The sequence below is a fragment of the Sciurus carolinensis genome, chromosome 10, assembly GCF_902686445.1.
Source record: "Sciurus carolinensis chromosome 10, mSciCar1.2, whole genome shotgun sequence".
Lineage (NCBI taxonomy): Eukaryota > Metazoa > Chordata > Mammalia > Rodentia > Sciuridae > Sciurus > Sciurus carolinensis.
The window spans coordinates 26,517,174-26,543,585 of record NC_062222.1 but is presented as its reverse complement, the minus strand read 5'-3'; the positions used below and the strand labels follow the sequence as shown (position 1 = coordinate 26,543,585).

Genomic DNA, 26,412 nt, shown 5'->3' with positions numbered 1-26,412 from the left:
GGCTGCAACAGTTGTTTCTATGACCATTGGAATCTTTGAAGCTCAGCTGTATTTTAGGACAATACTTCAAATATAAAAATTGCTTGCTGTTAAAAGGTTAGGAACTTTAATCAATTTAACAAATGTCCGTGCTCCAGGTTCCTACCTGGCTTTGCCTGGAGTTCCCAGACACAAAGTGCCGTCTGTGCTTTGTAGGTGGCCCACTTATCATTTCTATGGGGAAAAAAAAACACCCCTCTCATGAAAAGATTGAAAAAGGGGAGTTTCAGGGGCTGGTATTATAGCTCTGTGGTCCAGGACCCAGGTTCAATCCCCAGCACTACACAAAAACAAGTGATCTGCAAACTGTGGAGAGCTGCCCACCATCATCAAGATGGGAAACAGGCCTCTGGCTCCCCTCAGTGAAGTGAGACTGTTTGTCCTCCTGACTGATCTGCCCTCCACGAATGGACCCAGCGGATCGTAGCCTGGACAACATGCAGACAGAGGCGGATGCCGAGCCCAGAGTCTCTGAGTCTCTGACGCAGTGAGCACAGCTGGGGCACATCATCCAGCAGCCGGCTGTTGCCAAACAGCCTGCAGAGCTGGAGGCCAAGGCTTCCTGGCCTCGCCGTGTGGAGAAAGGAGGTTTTTTCACAGAGACGTGTATAGCAGAATGTACGTGATCTGAGGGGCCAGTTATGAAAAAGCAGCTAACAGTATTAAAAATAAAAGACCCAAAGAGAGAGTAGGTAGCTCGGCCACTTTGAATATTTTGTATCTAATGCTATTTCAATTTAAAACAGAAAGTGACTGGAGCCTTTCACAGGACAGCTGAGTCCCCCACAGTGCAGGGTTCGGGGCAGGATTCCCTGAGGCCAGCCCTACATCAGGAAGCGCCTTTTGGGTGCCCCTTTACCCAGCTCCTCAGGGGATGCCAATTGGTCTTTTCCCTCCTTTCCCTTCCCGCTCACTCCTAGAATCTGAGCGTGTAGGTGGCACACTGGCCCGGAATTTAATTTGATTTAGGAAAAAATTTAAGTTATTCCATGCTCAAGATTTTCTTCCCTCTCCACTCCCACCCAGAAAACATTAACTAAAAGCTGTGCTAATAACCAACAGGTCATCCGAAGCAACCATGAACGCACAAGTGCCACTTAAAAGGTAGAACTGCACAAACAGACACCAGTCTTAATCTTTTGCTTGAACTTTTGATTTTTTTATTTTCCTCTATAGAAAACAGAGCCCTGAAAGAATGGGATGTAATGAGCAAGATTTTTTGGGAGGGGTGGGAAGAGTTTGAGGGCAAGGTCAGTCCCTGACGGAGGTGGGGTGGGGGGCTGGTGGCTCCATGAGGGTGGTGGGTTCCAACAGGCCAGAGAGGCAGAGCAGGGATGGTGGCACTAAGAAATAAGCAGAAAGGAAGAATACAGAAGGAAAGATACTATGTTTCTATGTTCGAATAAAATGTATGCCAAGATTAAATAGATTCTTCAGATTCTTTCATTTTAGCTAATAGTATTTACAACAGATGACCCACTCAAAATTCCGACTTGGTAATATATACAACATTAGGCTTTAATATGAACGAACCAGCTCCTTTTTATCCATTGGCACTGCTATTTCCAAGTGTATATTATTCAAGTTGGAAGAACTATTAGAATAGCTTAACCTGTTGGAAAAATGGACAAACAATTTCATTAATGGAGCCCTTTCCTCCTATTAGTTAACTTTCTGTCACAGTGACAGAAAACCTGAGAAAATCAACTTGTAAGAGAGAAGATTTCTTTGGCTCACGGTTTCAGAGGTTTCAGTCCATGGTCAGCTGGCTCCATTGTTCCTGGGCCTGTGGTGAGGCAGAACATCATGGCGGGAGCACAGGGTGGAGCAGAGCTGCTCACCTTATGTCAGCAGGGAAGGAGGGAGGGAGGGAGAGACACTGGAAGCAGGGTGTACTCTTCAAGGGCACACCCACAGTGACCTACCTCCTCCAACTAGGCCCCAGCTCCCAAAGGTTCCACCACCTCCACCAGCACCACAGACTGGAGGCCAAGCCTCTGACACAAGGCTTTTGGGCAACATGTTAAATCCAAACCTTAACACCTCTCCCTGCCCCACCCATTTCATGCTGTAACCTGCTTCCCTTCTGTCCGTACCCAAGGTCCCTCTGCGTTTTCCTTTTTCAACAGTACTTCTCACCTTCCACACAAATTGTTTACCTGTTACACCTCTTGTTAGCTGTCTCCATCTCCATCTCCCTGCTGGAACAGGAGCTCCGTGGTGGCTTGGTTTCCGGTACATTCCCAGCTTTTGAAAAGCATTTGATGTATCGCAGGCACCCAGGAATGAACAAAAGTGCAAAAGCAAATTACAAAGAAATTGATATAAAATGATCCTGTTTTTAAAATATCTACATAGTAATAGAGATAATATTTACAGAAAAATCTATGGCCAGACATATCAAATTTTAGATAATGACTATTATTATTACAGAGATGATATTGCAAGAGATTTTTCTCTGCCATATATTTCTTAATGTTTTCCATTTTTTACAGCAAACCTTACTTTGAAGTAAAAAAATAATGTGATCACGAAATAAGAAATTAACTCAAAGAATGTGGCTAAACCTAAAAAGCAAGAGCTTTGTTTCATGGGGACATAGGTCACAGTGGAAGAAAATTTTCCTATAATATAGTCTTTTATTTTTAGTTTGATGACTTTTTTTGCTACCTTGAATTTTCTTTCTTTCTTTTCTTCTTTCATTCATTCATTCATTCATTCATTCATTCATTTAGTGGTGCTGGGAATTGAACCCAGGGACTCACAAATGCTAGGCAGATGCTCAGCCACCGAGTTATACTCCCAGCCCTTGAACTGGTTCTCATAAAGTGGTCATCTAATTCTTTTTCACAGTAGCCTGATAATAATTATCTTAGCTAACATACCATCTGGAGACCTAACCTAAGTGGCAGATAAAACTTAAAATAGGGTTGTACTTTACCATCCTATCTCCCCATCTCACACTGATACTAAGAGACCAGATAAGCCAACACATGTGAGTGTTGAGTAACGTGTAATCCAGTGACTACGGAGGCTGAGGCAGGATGATCGCAAGTTCCAGGCCAGCCTCAGCAACTTCAGGAGGCCTTAAACAACTTAGCAAGACTCTGTCTCAAAATAAAAAATAATAAGTGTGGTGATATGGCTCAGTGGTTAGAATCCCCAGTAGCCCTCCCCTGGGGAAAAAAAAAAAAGGTAAGCGAGTAGCTAGTAAGTGACGCCTTTGGCAGGGTACATAAAGCTGTGGTTGCCTGAGAGCCCGGTGGCAGGGAAGGGGAAGTACTATGTTGCAAAGGGCTTATTCTTAGGTCAGCCCTACAGTGAGCTGGTCAGCAGAAGGCTTATGAGCTGCAGGTCATCCATCACAGGTAGAATGTGATGAGTCTGCTCACCACAGGAGCGTGGAGTGCATTCATGGGAGAGAGAGCACCTCCCTGTAGACAGGATCCGGAGAGCAGTGCAGAGTTCCAGCGTGCGCTGGTTCTGTCTCTGGTGGAATAAGGGCCATCAGCCTCCGGAGATCCGACATCTGTAAGAGCACCCACTATAGAGAATCTTATTTTATTTTTGCTCATCTTATTTATTTTCACATTTCCTATCTTTAAAAAAAAAATACAGTCGTTTTCCCAAACCACTGAAAAGAATATTTACATTAAGAAAAACATCTAGGGCTAGGGTTGTGGCTCAGTGGCAGAGCTCTTGCCTAGCACAGGTGAGGCACTGGGTTCGATCCTCAGCACTGCATAAAAACAAAGAAACTTTTTTTAAAAAGGTTACATTCTTAGAAAGAAAAAAAGCCCCTTACCTTCCGTTTTTTTTTTTTAAACAAAAAGAAGAAGTTGTACAGTTATGCTTTTGTTTTAAATACTTTCCCTGGGCACATACTATCCATTTAAAATAAATCAGTAAAGATAAAGAAATGCTGAGTCATATGTCCTTGCCCCCAAATTACATATTTGAAAGGAAATGTCTTATTTTATTTCTGGAATAAAATATTTTTCATGTTCATGTCTCTGGAGTGTAGAACTTACTGAACTCTAAATCCAAGGCTGTTGAGCCCCTTCCCCTTGCTGGGCAGGTGCGGAGGGTGAGGGCTGTTGGTGGTCCTTGGGGTAACTGTCAGCGTGTGCACGGGGAGGTGGGAGGGAACTCTTCCTTCCTGGGGGAACTGGGAGGGTTTACGATTTGGAAAGATGGTCTCATGTCACTTGCCCCTCATTTTCAGGTAGACACTTATGAAATGATTACACTTCCCTGAAAGCTTCCTTTACATAATTCAGGATTGTCCTGGACCTCTCTCATCACAGAGGGAGAAAAGCCCTATGAATTATTTACAGAGTACTAAATTATTTCCTTTTATGAGCTCCAACTTTGTTTTTGTCTCTGTAAACTGAGATTTTGTTTATCCATGAATAGTTTTCCCTGGGGCATGAAAAATATGACTCGTAAATTATGAATGAGGTTTTTTGTTTGAGTTCGTGTTAACTAAAACATGCAAAATAAACTATGTTTTCCATTAGATCCCTTTCAGCTCCCCACAAAAACTGAACCAACAAAAGAAAGAACACTTCAACCAGCAACGGCCAGGAAGCCCACTGTGATTCGAATTCCATCCAAACCAGGAAAATGTAAGCACGTCTCTGCCTTCATATTTATTTGCATTTCCAAGTGCCTGGGAGAATATATATTCCAATTTATCAAAGTCTGTTTTTGAAATTATTGGTAACCTGCCATTTATTATTCACAGTCATGGACATTCAAATGCAAGGTGTTTTCTCTCAATTCTTTGCAGAATTAGCTCAGTACATTTGAATTTCATTTTTATGTAAGGTTGTGTTTACACAGAGAGAATGGAGGGAGACTGTGAGTCTCAGAACAATTGTAGTATCCCATGTTGGTGGCTCTGGTAGAGGCTGGTAGGAAAGTAATTGAAACTAATAGCAAATGAAATTGTATGTGTCCATCAGGGGTATATTTTTCCAATCAGCATCATCTTAATATGCCTATGTGTGAATTGTGTGAAAAGTTGTAACCAAAACTTTTAAAAGCATATAATAGGACTGAGATTATAGCTCAGTGGTGGAGCGCTTGCCTCACAGGTATGAGGCATTGGTTTGTATACTCAGCATCACATAAAATAAATAAATAAATATTTCTGCGTCCATCTACAACTGAAAATATTTTTTTTAAAAAAAGCGTATGACAGGGCTGGGAGATAACTCAGTTGGTACAGTGCTCGCCTCGCAAGCACAAGGCCCTGGGTTCAGTCCCCAGCACCGCAAAAAAAAAAAAAAAAAAAAGGGTATGACAGTGTATGGAAACTCCTTTTTTCTTATGATGGCTCACTTGCAAGTAAAAATACTTTGTAAATTACTGTAACTATGCATTTTCAGATAATTTCTTACTTGATTTTTAAGTGGTGCGGTAGATGAAATTCTGTATGAGCTGTAACAAGCACTTCCAAAGGAAATGTGAGCTGTGTGCAATGGTGCATGGCTGTAATCCCAGCAGCTCAGGAGGCTGAGGCAGGAGGATCCCAAGTTCAAAGCCAGCCTAAGCAACTTAGTAAGACCCTCTCTCTAAATAAAATATAAAAAACAGCAGGGGATATGGCTCAGTGGCTAAGCACCCTGGGTTGAGTGCTCAGTACCAAAAAACAAAACAAAACAAAAATGTGATATTCAGGGCTGGGGACATAACTCAGTGGTAGTGTGCTTACCTAGTATACCCAGGCCCCTGGGTTTGATCCCCAGCACTATGGGTTGCGGGGTGAGGGCAGGGAAGAAATTTGCTGTTTATTGTAATGGAAAAGCCAAAGGGCCAAAACTATTTATTTTAGGCTCCAGAGATTATTTTTTAAGTATGGGTAGAAGAGAGAATGTGTGTGTGTGTGTGTGTGTGTGTGTGTGTGTATACATACGTACGTACACACACGTGGTAGGTTCCAGAGCAGTTCCTGGCATTGCTGAGAGTGATCACGTGCTTTTCCCATGGCCCTCTGACTTGGTTTTGCCCTCCCTGCTTTCGCAGGGCCCAGATGCATGCTGGTCTTGGTCTGACAGGAGTCTTCCCACTCCGTTCCCCCTCACAGCAGAGCAGGTGTCCGGGTCTTCAACCTGTACCACCACCCCAGGACTGTCGCTGGCATGCCCTTCATTTTTTCTTTGAAGCACTACGCAGAAGAATCATATTGGTTTTAGTCTTTTGATGGGTTTGCCACTCACCGATGGCTCTCAGCCAAGTAGCTAGAAGATTGAACTGAGTTGCTATGAACAGTGAGGAGGAGAAAAAAGTCAAGGGTTTCAAATTCTGGTGGTTTCTCACTTCTTAGGGAGTTATATTGTAGTGTGAATTAAAGAACAGGTGGTACATTTCTTCTGACAGTGTCATATAGCCCAGAAAATCAGTCAAATGATAGCTCATTGGGTTGTTTGCCTGTTTGCTGTTACCTTATTAAATGCACTCTGGATTTTAACAGTCATAGTAAAATATAATGATAGTAAATATTGCCGGAATCCCACATGGGTCTTAAGCAATACAACTTTTATACTTAAATTTATTCTCCTGTTCTGTTCTGTCTTTTAAGACGCCAGGTTTGAAGATTAGACAGGAAGACTAACAGGACATAACATAGTCATATTCATGGCTGTGATTTATTACAGCAGAAGTGTGTGAGGCAGCTGGGCACGGTGGCACACACCTGTAATCACAGCAGCTTGGGAGGCTGAGGCAGGAGGATTGAGAGTTCAAAGCCAGCCTCAGCAACTTAGTAAGGCCCTAAGCAACTCAGTGAGACCATGTGCAAAGCCCTGGGTTCTCTCCCTGGTACTAGGGAGGAGAAGGGGAATATATGAGGCAAAATCAACAAAGGGAAAAGGTAAATGGGGTGAGATGTGGAGGAAACCTGGCACAAGTGTCCGAGTCTCTTGTTAGTGACATCACACAGGACAAGTTAACCCTCCCCACAAGGAGCTGTGACAACACACGTGAAATGTTGTCACCCAGAGAGGTTCAGCAGGGGCTTACTGCCCAGGGTCGTGAGTGGGGGCTGGGTATACCGGCACCCCAGAAATCTTGGCAGGTACTAAAATTCCAGATTCCCAGAAGAAAAGCACATGTTCCACATAAAACATACTCTTGTGTTTTCTCAGTGCTGGGGTTGGTGGGAACTGTCCCAAAGTCTGAATTCCCAGATGCCAACCAAGAACCAAGCTTGAAAGCAGGCTAAGTTCCAGGCCTGCTGTGGCGACCTTTTCTGCACACCTGTAAACTGGGTGTACCAGGGGAGAAACTTTGATCCCCCGAGGGACTCCAGGAACTGTGAGAGAGTTGAATGCATCACATGTGCTAAATGTGAGGGAACTGACGTGCCAAGAGGGTTTCTTTTCCTTTTTTTTTTTTTTTGGGGGGGGGGGGGGCGGGGGTGCAGGGCAGGTACCAGGAATTGAACTCCTAGCTACTTGGGAGGCTGAGGCAGGAGGTTTGCAATTTTGAGGCCATCCTTGGCAACTTAGTGAGACACTGTCTTAAAATTTAAAAAACTTTTGAAAAGACTGCGGATGTAACACAGTGATAGAGCACCATGGGTTTAATCCTTGGGACTGAAAAATGAATGAATACATATATATGTATCTAACAAAAACCAGTTCCCCCAAATCTATTATTAGTTATTAAGCAATGTGTATTTGCTGCCAAAAAACAAGAACAAGACTTTTGGTGTCTGGAGAAGTTGGAATGGACCAGGAAGAAAGGAACACTGTGGTGCAGAAATCCCTGATAGTCTTTGAGCCCATGAGCTCTAACCCCTTGGGACCTGTTTCTTCTCACTAGAACATTCTTTTCCCAGATATCTACATGGCTCCCCACTTCGCATTCCTTCAGGTCTCTGCTCAGATGCCACTTCTTTTCTTGGTGATATCTTCACGGGCCTGCACCGTAAAAGCGGGATTCTGCTTTCACAGCCCGTGTGTGCCCTCGCCAGACACCCTGTGGTGGCCCTGCCTGCCCAGAAGCCCCCTCCTCACTACTTCCCTGTTTCCACTTTGTACTCTTAAATATTTCTTACAATAGTGTCATATGTTAATGCAGTTTGCTTTCCTTTTAAGAATAGGGAAAGTCCCGTTAGGGGAACATCTTCAAAATGGGGACTGCCTTCAGGGCTGGGGGCTTAGCCCAGTGGCAGGACGCTTGCCTAGCCTGGGGGACAGAGTAGATGGTGACTGAGTTAGCTGTGCCTGCGTGTGTCTTAATTCCCAGGCGGCTCTGCCTCTCAGTCCAAACACTTGCCTGTCTCTAAATCATTGTTTCTCTAGCAGCTGGCCTGGGTATTTTCCTCCCTTGGAGAATGTTTTCCTGTCTGTGGATAAAACAGGAACCTGACAAATCATCCTCTTGTTACATAGGTTTTTTCCAGTGAAATGGAAGTAGCAAGCATTTGAAAAAAATGAGAATCCCCATCTTCTTTCAGGGCCCAAACCAAACACTGTAAAAGGTGGCCTTGGCTTCCTTCAGTGTGTCATGGTCATCCGCTCCTCAGGTATTTTTGCACCCGGATTTTAATTAACTGTCATTAAATTAAATCTGGTCGTCTTATTTCTTTCAAAACAAGTTGGGAGTACACTGTTACTGAGATAAGGCTGTGGTTTGGAATATAAAGGTATTGTTTGTTTAATTGAGGCTAACTGTGCTCATTAATCTAGAGCTAACGAATTAGAAAACATTTATTTACTTGTGGATGGGAGTAGGTTGGACATGCCACCTCTTAAACAGCATGTCTTATTAGAATGAGACAGACTTTAGGGCTCAAAAGCAAAACCAAAAACAAAACACTAACATTAAGATGTGGATAGCTTATGTATTTTTTTTCTTCAGTTTCTTCATCTGTAAAATAGGTAGCATATTACCTATTACCTAGCACAACACCATCTAGTAGATCTTCCTGCAGAGTTGGAAATGTTCCATATCTGTGCTCTCTAGTAAGTAACCCTCAGCCACCCATGACTGTTGAGTCTTTGAACAAAGTGTGCTGGGGGATGGTGGTGCTACCTGGGAGGCCGAGGTAGGAGGGTTGCAAGTTTGAGTCCAACCTGGGCAACTTAGCAAGACCCTATCTCAAAATAGAAACAGACCTGGGGATAACAGCTCAGTGATAGAGTGCTTGCTGAGCATGTATGAGCCTTAAGATTGATCCCCAGTACGATAAAAGAGGGAAGGAGGGAAGTCACCATCTTTTTTTGACTAGTGCCAACTGAGGAATGAAATTTTCATTTTATTTCATGTACATTAAATACTCACATGTGGCTACTAGCTAGTAGACTAGAAAAATCTAGGACGTAGAAGTTGGCTGAAGACATATATTCAAATAAAAGTTGCCTTGAGTTAAGGCCAGGCACATAGAAGCTTCTCAACAAATGCTAGCTGCTGTTGCAATTATTTAGCATTCTTTTCACTCTCTATAAAATATATAATAAAACTAACTGGTGTCGACCAACACATCAATTTCTGTCCATCCTTCGTGTGGCTCTTTTGTGCTAGCCATTTTTCTAAGGAATCAACCTATAATCATTTCATTCTTTGGAATCCAGACTAGGCATTACTGATAAATTACTATTTTTTCCAGGTTTACATGAGGATCCGCAAAGCCCACCTCCACTCCCTGCTGAAAAACCTATTGGAAACACTTACAGCACAGTACCTGGAAAACCCAGTGACGTTGACAGAACTAGAAACTTGGTAAGTGGCTGTAGATTGTGTTGTGTAGATGTTGAAGACAGAGCTGTGCACTAATTTTAAATATTCATCTAATGTCTAAATTATTTTACTACTGGTCGTATTGAAAAATTACCTTTATTAGAAACCAGTTGCTAAATCACACATGTGATGTTCAATATTTTAGAATTCCCTACAGAGGGATTAAGTTAATTCATTGTACTTCATTATAAAATAATCTGTATTGGACCAATGTAATGACATTGTCTTTTAAATGATGCTAATAAGGAGGAGGTGATTTAAAATCTTGGAAAACCTTTACTATTTGTGGAAGTGGATTTAGCCAGATTGTCAGCTTTTATTTGAAATACCCAACTGGCGACATAATGTTGAGATAATTACCCTAAGACTTTTAAAATGTGAAATTAAAGAGTAATTTGTGTTTTAAATTAGGAAAACAGTACTTTACTGTTCACATGTTAGGATGATGTATATATATTTTTTATTTCAATCTCAATATGGTTCCTCATGTATTTTAAAATTTTTCCACACGATAGATGATCTTTAAGCCTTGTTTCATGAGAAATCTATTCTTAAACTCTTTGAACCACGTTTTCAGTTCAAATTTTATAATAGGTTTGCACTGTGCTTATCATACAGGCAAACCCATCTCATCATCTAGAAAGAGAAATTTCTTTGAAGGAGATATTAGTCAATACCAAGTTAAAGGACATTTTCTGTAGAATGAATTAAAATTTAGTGATCATTTGCATTTTTAAAGTGCTAGTGATCAGTTTTTTATTAAAACTGGGCCAAGCCAGGAGTGGCACACACCTGTAATCCCAGTGATTCAGGAGGCTAAGGTAGGAGGATGGCAAGTTCAAAGGCAACCTTAGCAACTTAGAGAGGCCCTAAACAATTTGGGGAGACCCTGTGTCAAAATTAAAAAAATAAAAAGGGCTGGGGATGTGGCTCAGTGGTTAAGTACCCCTGGGTTCAATCCCTGGTACCAAAAAACAAAAAAGAAAAAACGAGGGCCCCTACCATTCTGTTGTTGAATGGGAATGTCCCCCCTTTTCAAGGAAGAGTAGCTACCTGAGAAGGTTATGGGTTTCTGCTCTCAAAGTGTTAAAAGGGGAGTGAGAGGGGTGATGAGTAGTGTCTGTATCATTCCACAATGATGACATGGGTTTTGTGAGTGACAAAGCTCTATTGAAATAATAGGCATTATTATATTTGGTGTTGAGTAGTCTCCAAGCAACTCCCACACTTTAGAAAAACAGGAAAAGGAAGCTGGAATAAACTAAACCGTCTGGGAGACGCTACATGCATAGTTGTGTTTGTACCTCACAATAATTACATGAGGAAAATCCCCTTCTCCACTGTTGATGGAGGGAGGTGGGGCATTCTGTACTTTCATAAATATACACCATCATAGACACACTGAGTATGAAAGAAGAAAAAATGAGGGAACAGACACAAGTTAAATGATTTGCCTGAAGTCACATGTCCAGACTTCTAGAGACTGAAAGTCAAATATATGCTTAAGAAATTCCTTTTGTTTGAGAATTAAAATTACTGAACAAATTTTAGGCCAGAAGCCCAAGACTAAAAGTGTGGATATGAGGGTCTCCAGAAAGAATATTTCATCAGTGTAGTGACCCAGAAGGATAGGCATGGTCTTTGCCAACTGTGTCTTCTGATGGCACAGGACAAAACCCTCTGCTGTTTCTCCTGCCATGGATACTAGGGAACTTTCCACCTCAGGTAAGATGGCCGCAGTTGCCAGACCTCACTTTCTTCACCTCAGTGGTGAGGGACTCCGGGTTGAGGAGCGTCAGGGCCCCTGGAACCTTCTGTGTGTGCTGGTCTGCACACAGGCTCTCCCCCAAGGAAGCTGCCCACAGGTACCGGAGGAGAGCCAGCCGACAGTGCAGCGTGTGTCAAGGGTCTGCAGGAGGAGACAGGCTGATTTTGAATTCAGGACTTAAGCAGCCTAAGTTCTTAGGAAAAATACATCTGTAGAGGCTGCTTAGTAATTCCCACACACAAGAGCACACAAGCCTGAGAGTGTGGTCTCAGGAGACATACCTGTCTCTTTAAAATACCACAAAAAAACTGGAGAATTATTTTGAAGTTGAAGTGTGATTCTAATGCAGATGAACAAAAAGATTTCTGCAGACACAATACAAGCAGAAAAATCAAATTTGCCAGGACCTAAAATGCTTATCCAGACACATCAAATGCCAAAATCCAGGGATGTCAGACTAGAGAAAAATTTCCAAAGAGCAGGTGTAGAGAGGCTTTGAAGTATGCATGGAATACAAAAGAGGAGAAAGTCCCTAATCAATAATCTTCCAAAGACTGTCAGCAGAACCTGGGCATGAGCCCGTGGTTGAGAAACACAAACACAGTAGCTCCTGCAGGAACTGTCCCTTGTTCTTGGCATTTGGAGTATTTCAGACGTAGCAGTGCCTTTGAAGATGTGCCTGATGTCCCTGAGGATTTTGGATCTATTGCCTTTTTTATATAGATTTAAAATTTGCTCACTGTAGAAAATTGAGAAATTAGATAATATTTAAGATTTCCCACAAAAATATAACCATGGGTCTGGGAGATAGTAGTAGAGCAATTTGCATGCTCAGGGACCTGGGTTCAATCCCTAGAATCACCAAAGAGCAAAACAAAACAAAACCACCACCCAAGAAAAACTGCAGGTAATATTTGACACAAATTTAGGACCATATGCTGTGTGTTTATTACAATACATCATCCTTACCTTTCCTTGTCAAATTCATACATTGGATTCTTTTGAATTATTTCTTAATTGTTAAGATATATAACTATAATTTTGAAAAAAAGCAATAAAAATGTCTCCCTGTTAGCTTGTTTGCTTTAATTTATATAATATGTATATATAGTTGTAGATATATACATCTAAGTATATATATTTATTTTTATGTGGTCCTGAGGATTGAACCCAGTGCCTAGGCAAGCCCCTGTTTGCGTTAATTTTAAAGACCACCCAAGAAGTAAATGCATTTTCAAGTGTCACAGTGATATTTGTCAGGAAGGAATATAGACAGCAGTGTATTTATAAGGCATGAATTATATTCTGGAATATTGCAGGGTTTATGAACTGGTGACTCGCCTCACTACATTAGCCGAACTCATTAGTAAAACCAAGTTTTAAGGGCAAGCTTAATTTGTTTTTAAAAATGGGATTTTAAAACATTGAAACGTGTTTGAATGATCACCGTTATTGGCACTTAATCATTTGGTTTTTAAGGGAAAGTTATAGATATTCAGTGTGATTTAAGATCATTAAAGTGAGTTTTAACTCATTTATAGTATACAAAAAAGAAGACAGTCTAAATTAGCCCAGATATTCCCAAGTTGTATTTAAACCCCCTTTACAAAAAAAGGAAGTATATTTTAAAGGACTGACCATTTTCCCTTGTGAGGTCTTAGAATACTTCTTGCATGTTGTTTAGGGGTCTTAGAAAGTAGGAGAGGAAAAGTAGGTCTTAGCTGGAAATTTTTCAATCCGATTGAAAAAAGGAGAAGAATTCAGTGAAGTTTTGGGTTTGTTGTTGTTGTTTGAGTTTGGCTTTGAGATCTTTTGACTTGTCACTCAACAGGAAATCTGAAGATATTTCTGTGAGTTGTACTCATTCCCCAGTACTTGGCTACGCCGTGTTCAGAACACCTGTTAAGCAGCACAGTTTGATTCCCATCCCCGGGGAAAGTCTTCCTGATAATCTCTACACTTCCAGTTTCTCTCATCTACGATTAGGCTACACCCATCTTTAATTTTTCATATTGTTCCCCTTTACTCTTCCATATAAAACTCTTCTAGCCCATCCATCTGCAGTGCCATGGGGTACAGTGTCCTTCTTTCTTGGACTTGTATTTCCCCTGACAGGCCTTTCTTTCAGGCCATGCCTTAGTCCGCTTTTAATTCCCCCCTCTTCAGTTGCAAAATGTTGAAACAATCCAGTGATAGGATCTACCATCCATGAGATAGGATCTACCTGTTTGAAACAGAATACTAATAACCACTTCAATTACTAGGTGTTTAAACCCAGGAGCAGAGTGTTTCCTTTGTGTCATTGGGATTAATAAATGTCATGTGTTTGTGTAATTCCTATGGAGCCTGCTTAAATTGTTACTCTGTGACCTACCATGATGTAAACATCATCCCCTAATGTCTCCTGCATCACCAGATGCGTGGCCCCGCAGTCCTATTGTCGGTCGGGTTCTGGTTCACAACTGGAGACACCTTGGTTTCCTCTGCTGCTTGTTTTTACCTATATTAGGACGTGGATAGTGGGGCTAGGAGTGAGTACTGAGTTAATATTGTTTGAGATCAAAAACTCTTTTCTGCTATTTTCAATAACTCAGCTACATTTTCATTTTTAGACCCCAGCTAAAATGTCTAAAATTCCTCTGGACAAACTCTTGTTTAAGTGGGCTGGGGATATAGCTCAGTTGGTAGAGTGCTTGTCTTGCAAGCACAAGACCCTGGGTTCAATCCCCAGCACTGCAAAAAAAAAACTCTTGTTTAAGATTAATGTTGGCTAATAATTTTCCTCCGATACTCGTAGGAATCCAACCACGCTGGTGAGACTGGAGGTTTTATACGAGGACCCCCAAGGTTGCCACCAAGGTAAGGAAATGTGGGAAAAGCTAGAAAAAAAATGAAAGCTGGGCACTGTGGGGCACACCTGTAGTCCCAGCAGCTCAGGAGGCTGAGGCAGGAGGATCACAAGGTTAAAGCCAACCTCAGCAACCTAGCAAGGCCCTAAGCAACTCAGAGAGACCCTGTCTCAAAATAAAACATTAAAAAAAAGGACTGGATGGGAATACGTTTGAGTGTTTCTGTGTTCAATCCCTGGTACCAAAAAATAAAATAAAATAAAATGAATGACTCAGAGACCTGACTCTCTTTTTTTAGTGTCATCTAGACCAAGTATGGTTGGCCTCAGATCTTCTTTTAGAGATAAAATAAACCCAGGAATTCACCCAGGCTACCAGCCCACAGTCTGCTTCTGACAGCGATTAGAGGAATTTCTGCTCCTTTTTCTTTTAACACAGTCCAAAAATTTGCAGAGCATGAACATGGGTCTCTTACTTTTCCTCAAACAAATGAACAAGACTCCAAACCTACAACCACCCCACTTGTGAAACACTCACATGCACACACGCACATACACATGCACGCAAGCACACACACACTCCCAATAAAGAGAGACAGACCTGGTTTTTGGCATTGTAAAGGGACACAAACTTTGTGAATTCAGAGGTGACCTGCATTCTGAGCTCCGGAGCTGTTTGAACAAAAGGCTGTAATGCTACCAGAAGACACTGCCATGTTAAAATTTCTTTCTATCATAGTTTTTAAGGAAAAGCTTTCAGCATAATAGTTGTCCTCTCCCATTTTCAAAATGAGCTTCCTTTATGTTAATCTAAATTAGAGTCTTAACAGTAACTCCTACCATATGAACATCAGGGGGTTTTGATGTTCCTTTTCTAATCACGTACAAGCCCCCAGCACATATACCTGGTATCTTATTAGAAGCTTTTCATCTCAGACTTGGGTAGAAAAGTGCTTAGCTTCCTGAAATAGTCATGGTGTGTTTAAGAGCAGTCAGGGCCTCAGAGAGCTCATGATAGTAAATGCTTGTTTGTCTTGAACTAATGAATCTCTAGTGTAAGATAACAGGAATCTGGAACATCATGGCATTTCCTCTAATAATATAATGTTTAATGCAGCAGTCAAATAGCATACCCTGCAGGTTTCAGTAAATCGTATTCCACTAGCAGAAAGCTGTGTATGTGTGTGTGTGTGTGTTCCTGTGTGGGGCACCTAAAGAAAAGGACAGAGCAGAACCTCATACTGAGCAAAGCACTGACTCATGTCTTCCCTTTGACTTCCAGACCTGTAAATGGAAAGCCCACTCCAGCGAGACGGCCTCCTCCCAAAGGAGCCCCCGAGAGGCCACCTCCGCCCAAACTCTCTGCAACCCGAACATCAAGTAAAAAGCTGCCTTTTAATCGGTCCTCTTCTGACATGGATCTTCAGAAAAAACAAAGTCACTTGGCATCTGGGCTCTCAAAAACCAAGAGTCAAGTCTTTAAAAATCAAGATCCGGTGCTACCCCCTCGTCCCAAACCAGGACACCCTCTCTACAGGAAATACATGGTAAGTTGAGCTTTTAAAAGTGTCTGTGGTTAAGAGATTTGTTCTAAAATATACTTAAAAAGCCATTATTCCTTAGAAAAAGATGGTGAAATAAATAGGAAGTTGTCCCTTGACCCTAAGAGTGTTGTAAATAAGTTGACCAGAATAACACCTAGGCCTTGAAATCAGGTTGTCATTATTAGGAGAAACACAGGGAAAGAGGAAGCAGGCCACCCAGATTTGTAAGGTGTTGTTGACCACCTGGCCAGGCTGAGACTCAAAAACCTGACCCTGTAGGTTATGCTATTAGGAGTGACTTTGATAGATAGTTGCATCTTGATACAGTTTATATCTAAAGCCACTTTGCCAACTGAGTAAATTTTAAAATGAAGTTGAAATTAAGTTTTTATTAAGGTGGATGGATATCCCACTTTTTTTTTTTTTTCATTTTGTAAGCCTAATTATACTGGTCCATTTAATAGCTACTAGTTAGAAGTTTTTAACAATAGTTAAAATACTAATTTTGTTTTCTTTGAATGTTTTTCTCATCAAGTGAGTTTTGCTTCCATTTCTCACAGATGAAAAAAGCATTGATGTGGTCTCTACTTTGGTCAAGTTAACCTGAGAAAATCCTTAATATATTAAAATGAAGAAGAGAACAGGACTATCTTTTTTGAACAATTATTTGATAGAGTAGTTCTTAACAAGAGCAGCAATCAATGATTTTGTTTCGTTCTACATTTCCATCATTGAGCATGGAAATTTTTTTTTTTTTTAACTTTAAGCCTTTCAGCGTTTGGTTCCATTTTGTTTGTTTTTTAATCCTCCCTTGAGAAAGGAATAGACAGATAGGAGGTAGTGTATTCATATATAGTCACACTTATTTAAATCTATGAAACTTTAATTGCCCAAACCCCAGGGTGGGACTGGAGATTTAAGGAATCTGCCTAGCATGTGCAAGACCCTGGGTTCAATCCCCAAGGCCACCAGAAAAAAGAAAAAAACCCAAAGGTATTTTTGAGGGTAGGTTGCTTGATAATAAAAACAGTAGCTAAGCCAGTGGTGCATGCCTGCAATCCTCATGACTCAAGCTTAGAATAGGTTGCGTTTGCTTGTTATTTCCACAATCCCACAGTGCCGGGGATTCGAACCCGGGCCTCCAGCATGTGAGGTAGGCACTCTACTAGTTGAGCTATATGGGCTGCACACATGACACAAGCTTAGGAGGCTGAGGCAGGAGGATCACAAGTTCAAGGCCAGCGTCAGCAACTTAGACTCTGTCTCAAAAAAAAAAAAAAAGGACTAGGGATGCGGCTCAATGGGTAAAGTGCCCTGGTATTAGATTCCCAGTACCAAAAAACAAAACAACAGCAACAAAAACAGTAACTGATGTGTATTGAGTACTAATGAGCCAGGCACTGTTCAAAGCACTTTCTATAGGTAAAATACTCATTTATTCTTCACATCAACTTTGTGAGTTGATAGTATTATTATTCCCCATTGTACAAATGAGTATAATAAGATGAGACAGAAGCCAGCTAGTGGTAGAACCAAGATTTGAACTTAGAAAACTAGCTCTGACCCCATGCTCCTAACCATTAGGCCATACTATGAATACAGTGTTACTAGTTGCAAAGACTCTACTTGCTTTGGACATTTTGTGTTAGGATTCCTTACTCTGGGGTTTCACTTATGCCTTTGGTATAACTGCTTACCAATGAAGTATTTAAAGAACTCAAAGGAAATTAAAGCATTTAACGCAGTGGTACATTGAGAATGGTGTCTCAATATGAAATGATTCCTTAAATTGTCCCTTGTTTTTTCCATGGCTATCCTACCATTAAGTTGCTAGCAGGGAATCTGGTACATTGGGAACCTGGGACACTGAGGAGATGTCTCAAAGCCCTGCCGCTCCACCCAGCCTTATAAGACCATACCCTTGCTCTTCCCAGTCTTTGCTCCTGAGTGGTCCAAGGCCCCAGGCAGCCTCCCTTTCCATGTTGGAAGTGAGCTTATGCAATTATATCTCCTGGGTTTGCCTGTGTGCTGTACAGACCTTTTGACTGCACTTACCAGCTAAAATTTACCAAGGCAGGGAACACAGCCTTGGTAAAAACCTCTCTGAAATCACACTGAGTGGAAAGGATTAGGAAGAGGCTGGGGTCAAGCGATGGAATGGGTGTAAACGGTCACTTTACTGCAGGGAGTCCCTGAGGGAAGATGGGATTCAAGGCAAAAGGAAGTGTCAGTCCAACCCTCTGCGGTGGGCTCCAATCACCCATCAGCTGGCAACCATTTTGACAACCCTGAATTAAAAATGGACCTTGGGGCTGGGGAGATAGCTCAGTTGGTAGAGTGCTTACCTTGTAAGCACAAGGCCCTGGGTTCGATCCCCAGCACAAAAAAAAAAAAAAAAAAAAAAAAAAAATGGACCTTGATAGGCTGCAAGGTCAGGTGCCAAATATTCATCCTTCAGACCCCCAGGGGACTTGGTGGACCTTCCCTGTAGAAAGGAACTTCTTAGTTGTTAGTGATTAAAGGAACTTTAGACAACATTCAGCCCTAGTGATCCTGTGGGCGCCACTTCACCTCCTGAAAACTTGAAAGTCCATGAGAAATGGTAGCCCCACTTCATCTAGGGTGAGGAAGCCTGATCAGGAGAGCTCAGGCTTCATGCCAAATCCCTCAATGATCACAGCTTGCAAGAGGGTTACATGATGGTGAATAATTCTTGTATTGGTTTTCATTGAAGCTGTCTGTGCCTCACGGAATTGCCAATGAAGACATTGTCCCGCAAAACCCCGGAGAACTCACTTGTAAGGTAAAGCAGAGCTCTTTTCTTTACTGATGGGTGTGAAAAATCGCCAGCCTGTGTTACTGCTATTACACATTATTAAATGCTTTAGGCTCCAAAGATTAAAATGTGGAAAAGTAATAATGTTTTATTAAATAATAATTGCTTCAGAGAGTGGTATTGTACCTTACAGCGCGGGGACGTACTTGTGATGCTGAAGCAGGCAGAAAATAATTACTTGGAATGCCAAAAGGGAGACAGGACTGGCAGAGTTCACGTGTCCCAGATGAAGATTATCACTCCTCTTGATGAACATCTTAGGAGCAGACCCAACGTAAGGAATTAATGTTGTACAGCCTTCATATCATACATGGCAGCACATTTCATGGAACTATTAATTATATCTCAACCCTGAGTTTTCTGTTAGCACAGTTATTTTAACCAGAGTGAAATTACAGTATCATTGTGTTCCATTTTTAGACTAAATGACTTCTGAGACTGGCCTCTGCCATCCTGGTCACTCTGCTGCACACAGTGACTGCCTTTGTCACCTTCTGTGGTACAGGCTCACCTATGAACTTGCTTGTGAATGCCAGAGCACTCACTTTGAACTCCCAACTGGGAGAGCTGTTTATTTATTCATTTTTAGTAATATAAACAGGTTTGCCAAAGTGCCAGAGATTTGTTTTCCAGCAGAATGGGTAATGATTTTAAAGGGGGCCCTATAAATGTTAAATCTGACATTTAAAAAAAGAAAAAAAACTTCCTTTAAGATGTAAGCCTAGTGTAATCCTCATGTCTCTGATTTTAGCTCATAATAGAATGAATATAACCCAATAACTTCGAGTCACATTTCAGGCCTAACAAATCTGTGGAGCCTGGGCTGAGGTTGTAGCTCCCTGGTAGAACACTTGCCTAGCATGCGTGAGGACTGGGTTTGATCCTTAGCACCACCTATAAATAAATAAATTAAGGTCCATCAATAACATATAGATTTATACATAAATTTGTGGGGCCTGGAAAAATACAGTGATGGTTAAAGGTCATTTGTTTAATAAGAAACATGCTGGCAAACAATCCTTAGAGGGGTGTTTTTAAAGAGCTCCTTAAATTATCCAGGTAAATTTTCGCTGTCAGTTAATGTGAAATATATAAAAATAATCCCCACCAGTCATTCGACCCAAGTAAAGTATTTCGTTTTTCCTTGTGTTCTCATTTTTATAAGCTAACCCAATTCTTTTGAGAAGGCAGCTTGTCTTTAAAGGTTTGCTTAGGACACTAAGAATGTGTACTTTGGGGAGCAGAGAAAATACGAGTTCGGCCAGTGGCAGCTGGCACGAAAGTTTTAAGTTCCGTTCACGTAAGAAAAGTGCTGTCACTCCTTTTCTGTCTCGGCACAGTGTCGACCAGCCCTCACCAAGCCCTTCCTCTCTCGGAGCACGCTAGCCTCAGAGGTACACCTGTCCTTACAAAGTGAAAGCTAAAAACTGAGGGTTGCTCTTTTATAAGGTCCAAAGTTTTGCCACTTTAAACATCACCTTCTCACCCTGCGCTCCAGGCTTGCAGAGTTGGCCTTGGTGGCCATTTCATTATCACTATGGACAATGGTGTCAGTGGTGAAATTGGTGCTGTTACCAAGAGTGACGATGAAGTGCATCCTCCAGTGGGCTTTGGGTTCACGGTTATCATTACATTTCTTAGGAAAACAAAACTCGGCTGGGGATGTGGCTCCGTGTAGAGGGTCTGCCTGGCATGCAGAAAGCCCTGGGTTTGATCCCTAGCACCGCCAATAAAAAAAGATACACAATAGTGCTTCCTGCTTTGTGTAGGAACCTGTGAGAAAATAAGAAGAAAAAAAAACTTATTGTTTGAAAGCCTGGTTTTGAGGTAACTATCTTTAAGACTGTGTTTTACTTTCCCCTAATTTGGTAAAAAGAGAATATTGGACATTATAAGTTTCAGTTGACTCTGATGGATCCTGGGAAATCTGGGAGCTCATTGTCAGGAGCATGGTTGAGCTCACAGGCCCGGTTTGAGGAAGCTGGACTTCAGCTCCCCTGCTCCATACCACACTGGGTGGTTATCTAACTTCTACACTTTGCTTTTTAATGTATGAAATAAATATGATAACACCTCACAGAGTTGAGTTTAAAACTGACATGATTCTGTTTAAGGTACAAGTGATTCCATTTAAGGTAAAGGTAAATCCGTAGGGATAGGTTAGTGGCTGCCTTGGACGGAGCTGGGGATGTGCAATTCTGTGAATATACTAAAACCACACACACACACTAAACAGGTAAAGTGTATTATATGTGAGTTAGGTCTCAAAGGTGTTTATCAAATTCAGTGAGGTAATGTATAAAGGGGTTGCACACAGTAAGTAGCACACAGTAAATGAACACATTCACTTTCATATTGTTATAATACCTTTTGTATTAGCACTGCTATAGGTCGACCTTTGAAATATATTAGATTCACCTACCTTGTACCCTCCCTGATTGGGTCTGTGTTGTACTGACCTCTTGTGGACAGTCCTCTCCAGCCTGTTCCATTGCCCTTCACCTCTCAGGCCAGGTTGATGGGTGGCCTTGCCCAGGATATCCCTGTACTGAAGGCAGAGAAGGGAAACTAATCAGGAGGCACAAAGGACCTTCCCCACCCGCCCAGGCTGGGTTTTGCTTAGACCACTGGTCCATTTGGAGACTTAGGTTGTGTTAGGCGTGAGGTAGATCTCTGACTTTATTTTTTCCAAATGGATAGTCATCTTCCTGATATCATTTATCGAACAGCCATTCTTTCTCCACAGATGTAAATCAGTACAAAACAAAAATCACAAATGCACATATAATAAATTTTGTAAATAATTTTTTGAAGCCACTCCATGCCTTGATGGTCTCAGTCCTTTTCCACAGTTCCTGAAACTAGCAAATGAGATTCAGGAAAGATCCAGACTGAGGTGCTGCAGGGTGAGAAAGGAGAGTGGACCTTTATGCACAGAGTTTGGGAGGAGTGTCCCCTGAGGGGACAAGAGAGATGCAGAGACCAGGAACCCAGCAGTCTGCCTTTACTTATTCACAGGTTTGCCAGAGTTCAAGAGTTCTGAGTTATGGAACTCCAAATAGCATTCTTCAGTCAGGTTTGATGACAAAGGGGATGATGTGAATAAGCCTGTCTTATAAAGAACGTGAGAATAACAAGGGTTTGTCATTAAGAAGGTCCCTCTTCAACCCTACCCTCTCCTCCAGCCAATCGAGACCATTGGCTAGATGGGTGGAGAATATCACATTCTCTTTGCTACTCTACTTAGAATTACTGTTGAATAAACCATTCAGATTAAATAGAAAATCCAGGCCAGGCATGGGAGGTAGAATTGCTTTCAAATTAGAGAAGACATTCAATTAAGTGGTAATAAATGAAATGGATTTTACCTTTTGTGAATTATACTTCTCTGGGAAGTCATTAGCTGCTTTCATTACAAAAGGCAAGGACATAAATTGCAGAACTTTCTTCTTTTCCCATCCTAATAAAGACACAACTTTTAAAGCTCTGTTCTTAAGGTTAAGTCTTGATCACAGTGGAAGGGGAAAACTACCTATAACCTTCAAAGGGAAAGAGGACAGACACAAACTGCTACTTCAGGAAAGAATAAAGATGGTTGCTTTTTTTAAATTTTTTTTATTTTAAATTTTTTTTTTTTTTTTTTTTTTTTAGTTAAGCAGTTCTTTTTGTTTTATTTTCTTGGTTGGAAAAAAGAAGAAGGAAAAAAAGTTCTGGGGCTACTATAATTGAGAGTTATTTTTATCCCCCATTGGCAAGGACACATTCTTTTTCAGCTTGATAATGGTTCCCTTGGTTAACTCACCTGTGGGGTTTGCATCTTGTATTCATAATGTACTTGTGTCGAGAGAACTCTAATGAGAAAAAAAAAATTGACCTCAGAGTGAATAATAAATCTAGCATCTAGCCGGGTGCAGTGGTGCACACTTGTAATTCCAGTAACTCAGGAGGCTGAGGCAGGAGGATGGCAAGTTCAAGACCAGCCTCTGCAATTTAGTGAGGCCCTAGGCAACTTAGCAAAACTCTGTCTCAAAATTTTAAAAAGGACTAGAAATGTAGCTTAGTGGTAAAGTGCCCCAGGGATCAGTCCTCAATATTAAAAAGAAAAAGGAAATCAAGCATCCACCCTGCACTTCATTCACAGCCCTGTTTTTCCCCCTAAGGATCCACTAAGCCTTGCTCAGAAACCTGTGGACAGTGGGGCTCCTCATGCTGTCATTCTTCATGATTTCGCTGCAGGTAAGGACGTAATAAATCAATAGAGCCACAGATCCAAGAGTGCGTCATCATCCCTGGGTAAACCAACCTCCCAAGGACACCCTTCTTCATTTTCTGCCTGTAGAATCCTAGACTAGAGATATCATCTTACCCATCACCTGAGGAAGGGGCAGCTGTACCAGCCATTCCAGAAAGCTTTGTTGCACGGTGGGCGAGGTGACCCACACCTGTGATCCCAGTGGCTCGGGAGGCTGAGGCAGGAGGATGGAGAGTTCAAAGCCAGCCTCAGCAACTTAGCGAGGCCCTAAGCAACTCAGTGAGACCCCGTCTCTAAATAAAATATTAAAAAGGGCTGGGGGTGTTGCTCAGTGGTTTAGCACCCCTGGGTTCAATCCCTGGTACCAAAAAAAAAAAAAAAAAAAAAAGCTTAGTTGCATACCTTAGCTTTGAAACTTTCTGAGAGGGAGAGTTTCTCACGTAAATGAACAATGCAAATTGCCTGGCAGTTGCAAACTTACAATGGGTACTAATTAACAGTTGTAATGTAGTTCATTCTAATTTAATAAATGAAGTTCTTTAGTTCCCTAAGAGTTGTCTCACCTACTACTTACCTGTGAGATCAAAATATTAAACTTTGGGCCAGATGTAGTTGTCATTCCTGCAACTCAGAAGACTGAGGCAGGAAGATCACAAGTTTGAGGCTAACCTCAACAACTTACTGAGAACCTGTCTCAGAATTTTAGCTGGGGTGGGGGGTGCTGGGGAGATAGCTCAGTCGGTAGAGTGCTTGCCTTGCAAGCACAAGGCCCTGGGTTCGATCCCCAGCACCCCAAAAAAAAGGATTTTAGGGGGGGCATGTTTAAAATGTAGCTCAGTGGTAGAGTGCTCCTGGATTCAATCTCTAGGAACACACAAATTAAATTTTGGAAATTTTTTAAATACCCTTCATATCCAAGGCTGAAAAAAATAAATAAATAAATAAACTCTTGATTTATTTACAACATCTTTTTAATCCATTTGGTAGACTGATTTTTATTTTAGTGAGGGTAAATTTACCTGCTATAGAGCTGTAGGACTCCCTTAGTTAATATTTGAAGCTGAAGTGATTTTTAAGCATGATTGAGAATAATGATAATATTATACCATGTTTATAAAATCTTTCCATTGTTCAGTGTACATTCAGCAAGAGGCTTTTATTGGCACAGTAGGACTCACTGACCAGCACAATGGTGGTGTGTGTTTTTTATCATTTCCCATCATTCATAGTAGATATATCTAATTTGATATTAGGAGAAGCTTATATCATCAAAATTTTTTTAAAAATTAATAAATTTGGTTAGTATGCTGTATCATCAGAGTCAGTAGAACATAGGACCTCTGTGGGCAGAAGATCTTTGTTCTCTACTTTAATCAAATATGCAATCAGGGTAACTTATACATAACTGATTTGCTATTACAGAGCAAGCTGATGATTTGAATCTCACATCTGGAGAAATTGTTTATCTTCTTGAAAAAATAGACACAGACTGGTACAGAGGGAAATGTAGAAACCAGACTGGTGTATTTCCTGCCAACTATGTCAAAGTAATCGTAAGTGGCTTGTGCTCATTTTAGTCTGTCATATACTCAGTGGGCTCAGTGTGACTTGCAGATTGTTAAAACATAGATTCTTGAGTTCTAGTTCTCCCTTCCATTGATCCATTTGGCATTTGGAAAGTTCAAAATTCAAGTTTTGTTTAAGTAATGATTGATCGTCAGTCTTAGATGATGAAGTCTTAGAACGTAATACCTAAATGCCATCTGAATCCAAAAGTAAAAGGCCACCGGGTGAGCCACCTGTTCTGGAGCTGTTAAACACTTAACATTCTTGGGTTGTTAATCCTTTGAGATTAAATAGTACCAGACTGTCCTGAAAGAAAGGTTTGCAAGGTTATGTTACTACTTCTCATTTTGAGTACATTTTATTTTTGACTTCTTTCTTTTCTATTCCTATTTATCTCCATTTAAAAAAAAAAAAATCAATTGAGGACTACTGATATATTTTTATTGGACCTAGTGGTTCATTAATGGTTTTTCACATAGTAATTTCAGATCTTGATTGGGAAAAATTATATGATTAAAGCATCAGAACTGCATACCCTGGGCTGGGGTTGTGGCTCAGCCTAGCATGTGTGGGGCATTGGGTTCCATCCTCAGCACCGCATAAAAGTGAATGGATAGGGTGAAGATATTGTGTCCATCTACAACCAAAAAAACTACATATTAAAAAATAAATAAATAAAAGGATTGCATCTCCCCTCAGAGCTTAACTTATGAGTGCACACCTGTGTGCTAGAGCTTCACATGCTAAGCCCAGATGGTTGTGCAGCCTGAAGATGAAACAAGATTGCCCACTGAACATTTGTATCCAAAGGAAGACTGTGACTCAGCCCCATATGACTTACTGATAAGTACTATGAAATATCAATAACTCTAGCTTAAATAGTTCAGCATCCACAGCATATTGGGGGAAGGGAGCAATTTTGTATTATATCAGAAACAAAGATAACAGAAAATCTGTGTTTTTCAAGTAGAAATGAGCATGTCTCTTGGATTACAAAATGCCCTTCTTAAAAATTGTCCAGCGTATACATGGCCTGATTCTTTGGAGAAATTCAAACCACATTCTCTCAATTAATATTAAGAATAATGTTGGTTTTAGCACTCTTCCTCATTTTTCTTCTGCCCAATGTAGCAGTACTTTCAAAAGCACAATTACCACACTGAAATCAATCACGGCGAGCCTACCACATTATGGGTACAAATGTTATTTCTAAGCCCACAAGTTTAAAAAATTGTTTGAAAACTTCGAACTTGGGAGAATTCATCAAGAAGGGTGCTGATTTATTTAATATAAACTTCACAGCCTTAAGTAGTTTCAGACCACATACATGTGGCCAAGAATCTTATCACAGCCCAGCTCCACTGAGCCTTGTGGACAAGGAGTCATATACAACGTGCCTGCCACTTAGTGCATGCTCACTTAGAGTGAATGCCTTCTTTCCCTATTGAAGTCGAAGGGGAAAAGATGTTTCAGAGCTAATGGAGAGGAAGATCCATAAGTTTGTTCTGATTGTTTTCTCTGGGGGTCAGGGGGTGATGCAGAATCCTGTCGTCACTTTGATAGGTGTGGTGGTGCCTGTGTGCGATAGCAGGAATGCCTTAGTGGCCGGTCCCTTTCTTAAATCCTTTTCAGATGAAGTTTTCAACTTGGAGAACAAGGGATAGAGAAAACTCAGTCAGAAGTAGAATGTGAATGTGCTTATTCCAGCAAATAGGAGAAGCATGGATTGCCTGCTCAAGGAGGCCTACTTCACAAGCTGTACATTTTTTCTAAAATCCACATGCTGGATTTCTTTTGTTTTTTATTTTT

General features: G+C 41.1%; 1 protein-coding gene across 8 annotated transcripts in view; it reads left to right on the top strand.

Annotated features, from left to right (window-relative positions):
• Positions 1-26,412, top strand: part of Sh3d19 (SH3 domain containing 19) — a 175,524-nt gene that overhangs the window by 138,308 nt on the left and 10,804 nt on the right. For 7 of the 8 annotated variants that reach the window (XM_047566141.1, XM_047566140.1, XM_047566147.1 and 4 more), the window contains 8 exons: positions 4,560-4,667; positions 9,659-9,771; positions 14,355-14,416; positions 15,688-15,952; positions 18,684-18,752; positions 18,919-19,059; positions 22,946-23,021; positions 24,460-24,590. In XM_047566141.1, coding sequence (XP_047422097.1) covers positions 4,560-4,667; positions 9,659-9,771; positions 14,355-14,416; positions 15,688-15,952; positions 18,684-18,752; positions 18,919-19,059; positions 22,946-23,021; positions 24,460-24,590 — 965 coding nt within the window. The remainder of the gene's footprint in view (positions 1-4,559; positions 4,668-9,658; positions 9,772-14,354; positions 14,417-15,687; positions 15,953-18,683; positions 18,753-18,918; positions 19,060-22,945; positions 23,022-24,459; positions 24,591-26,412) is intronic. The other variant, XM_047566142.1, reaches the window with a different exon arrangement.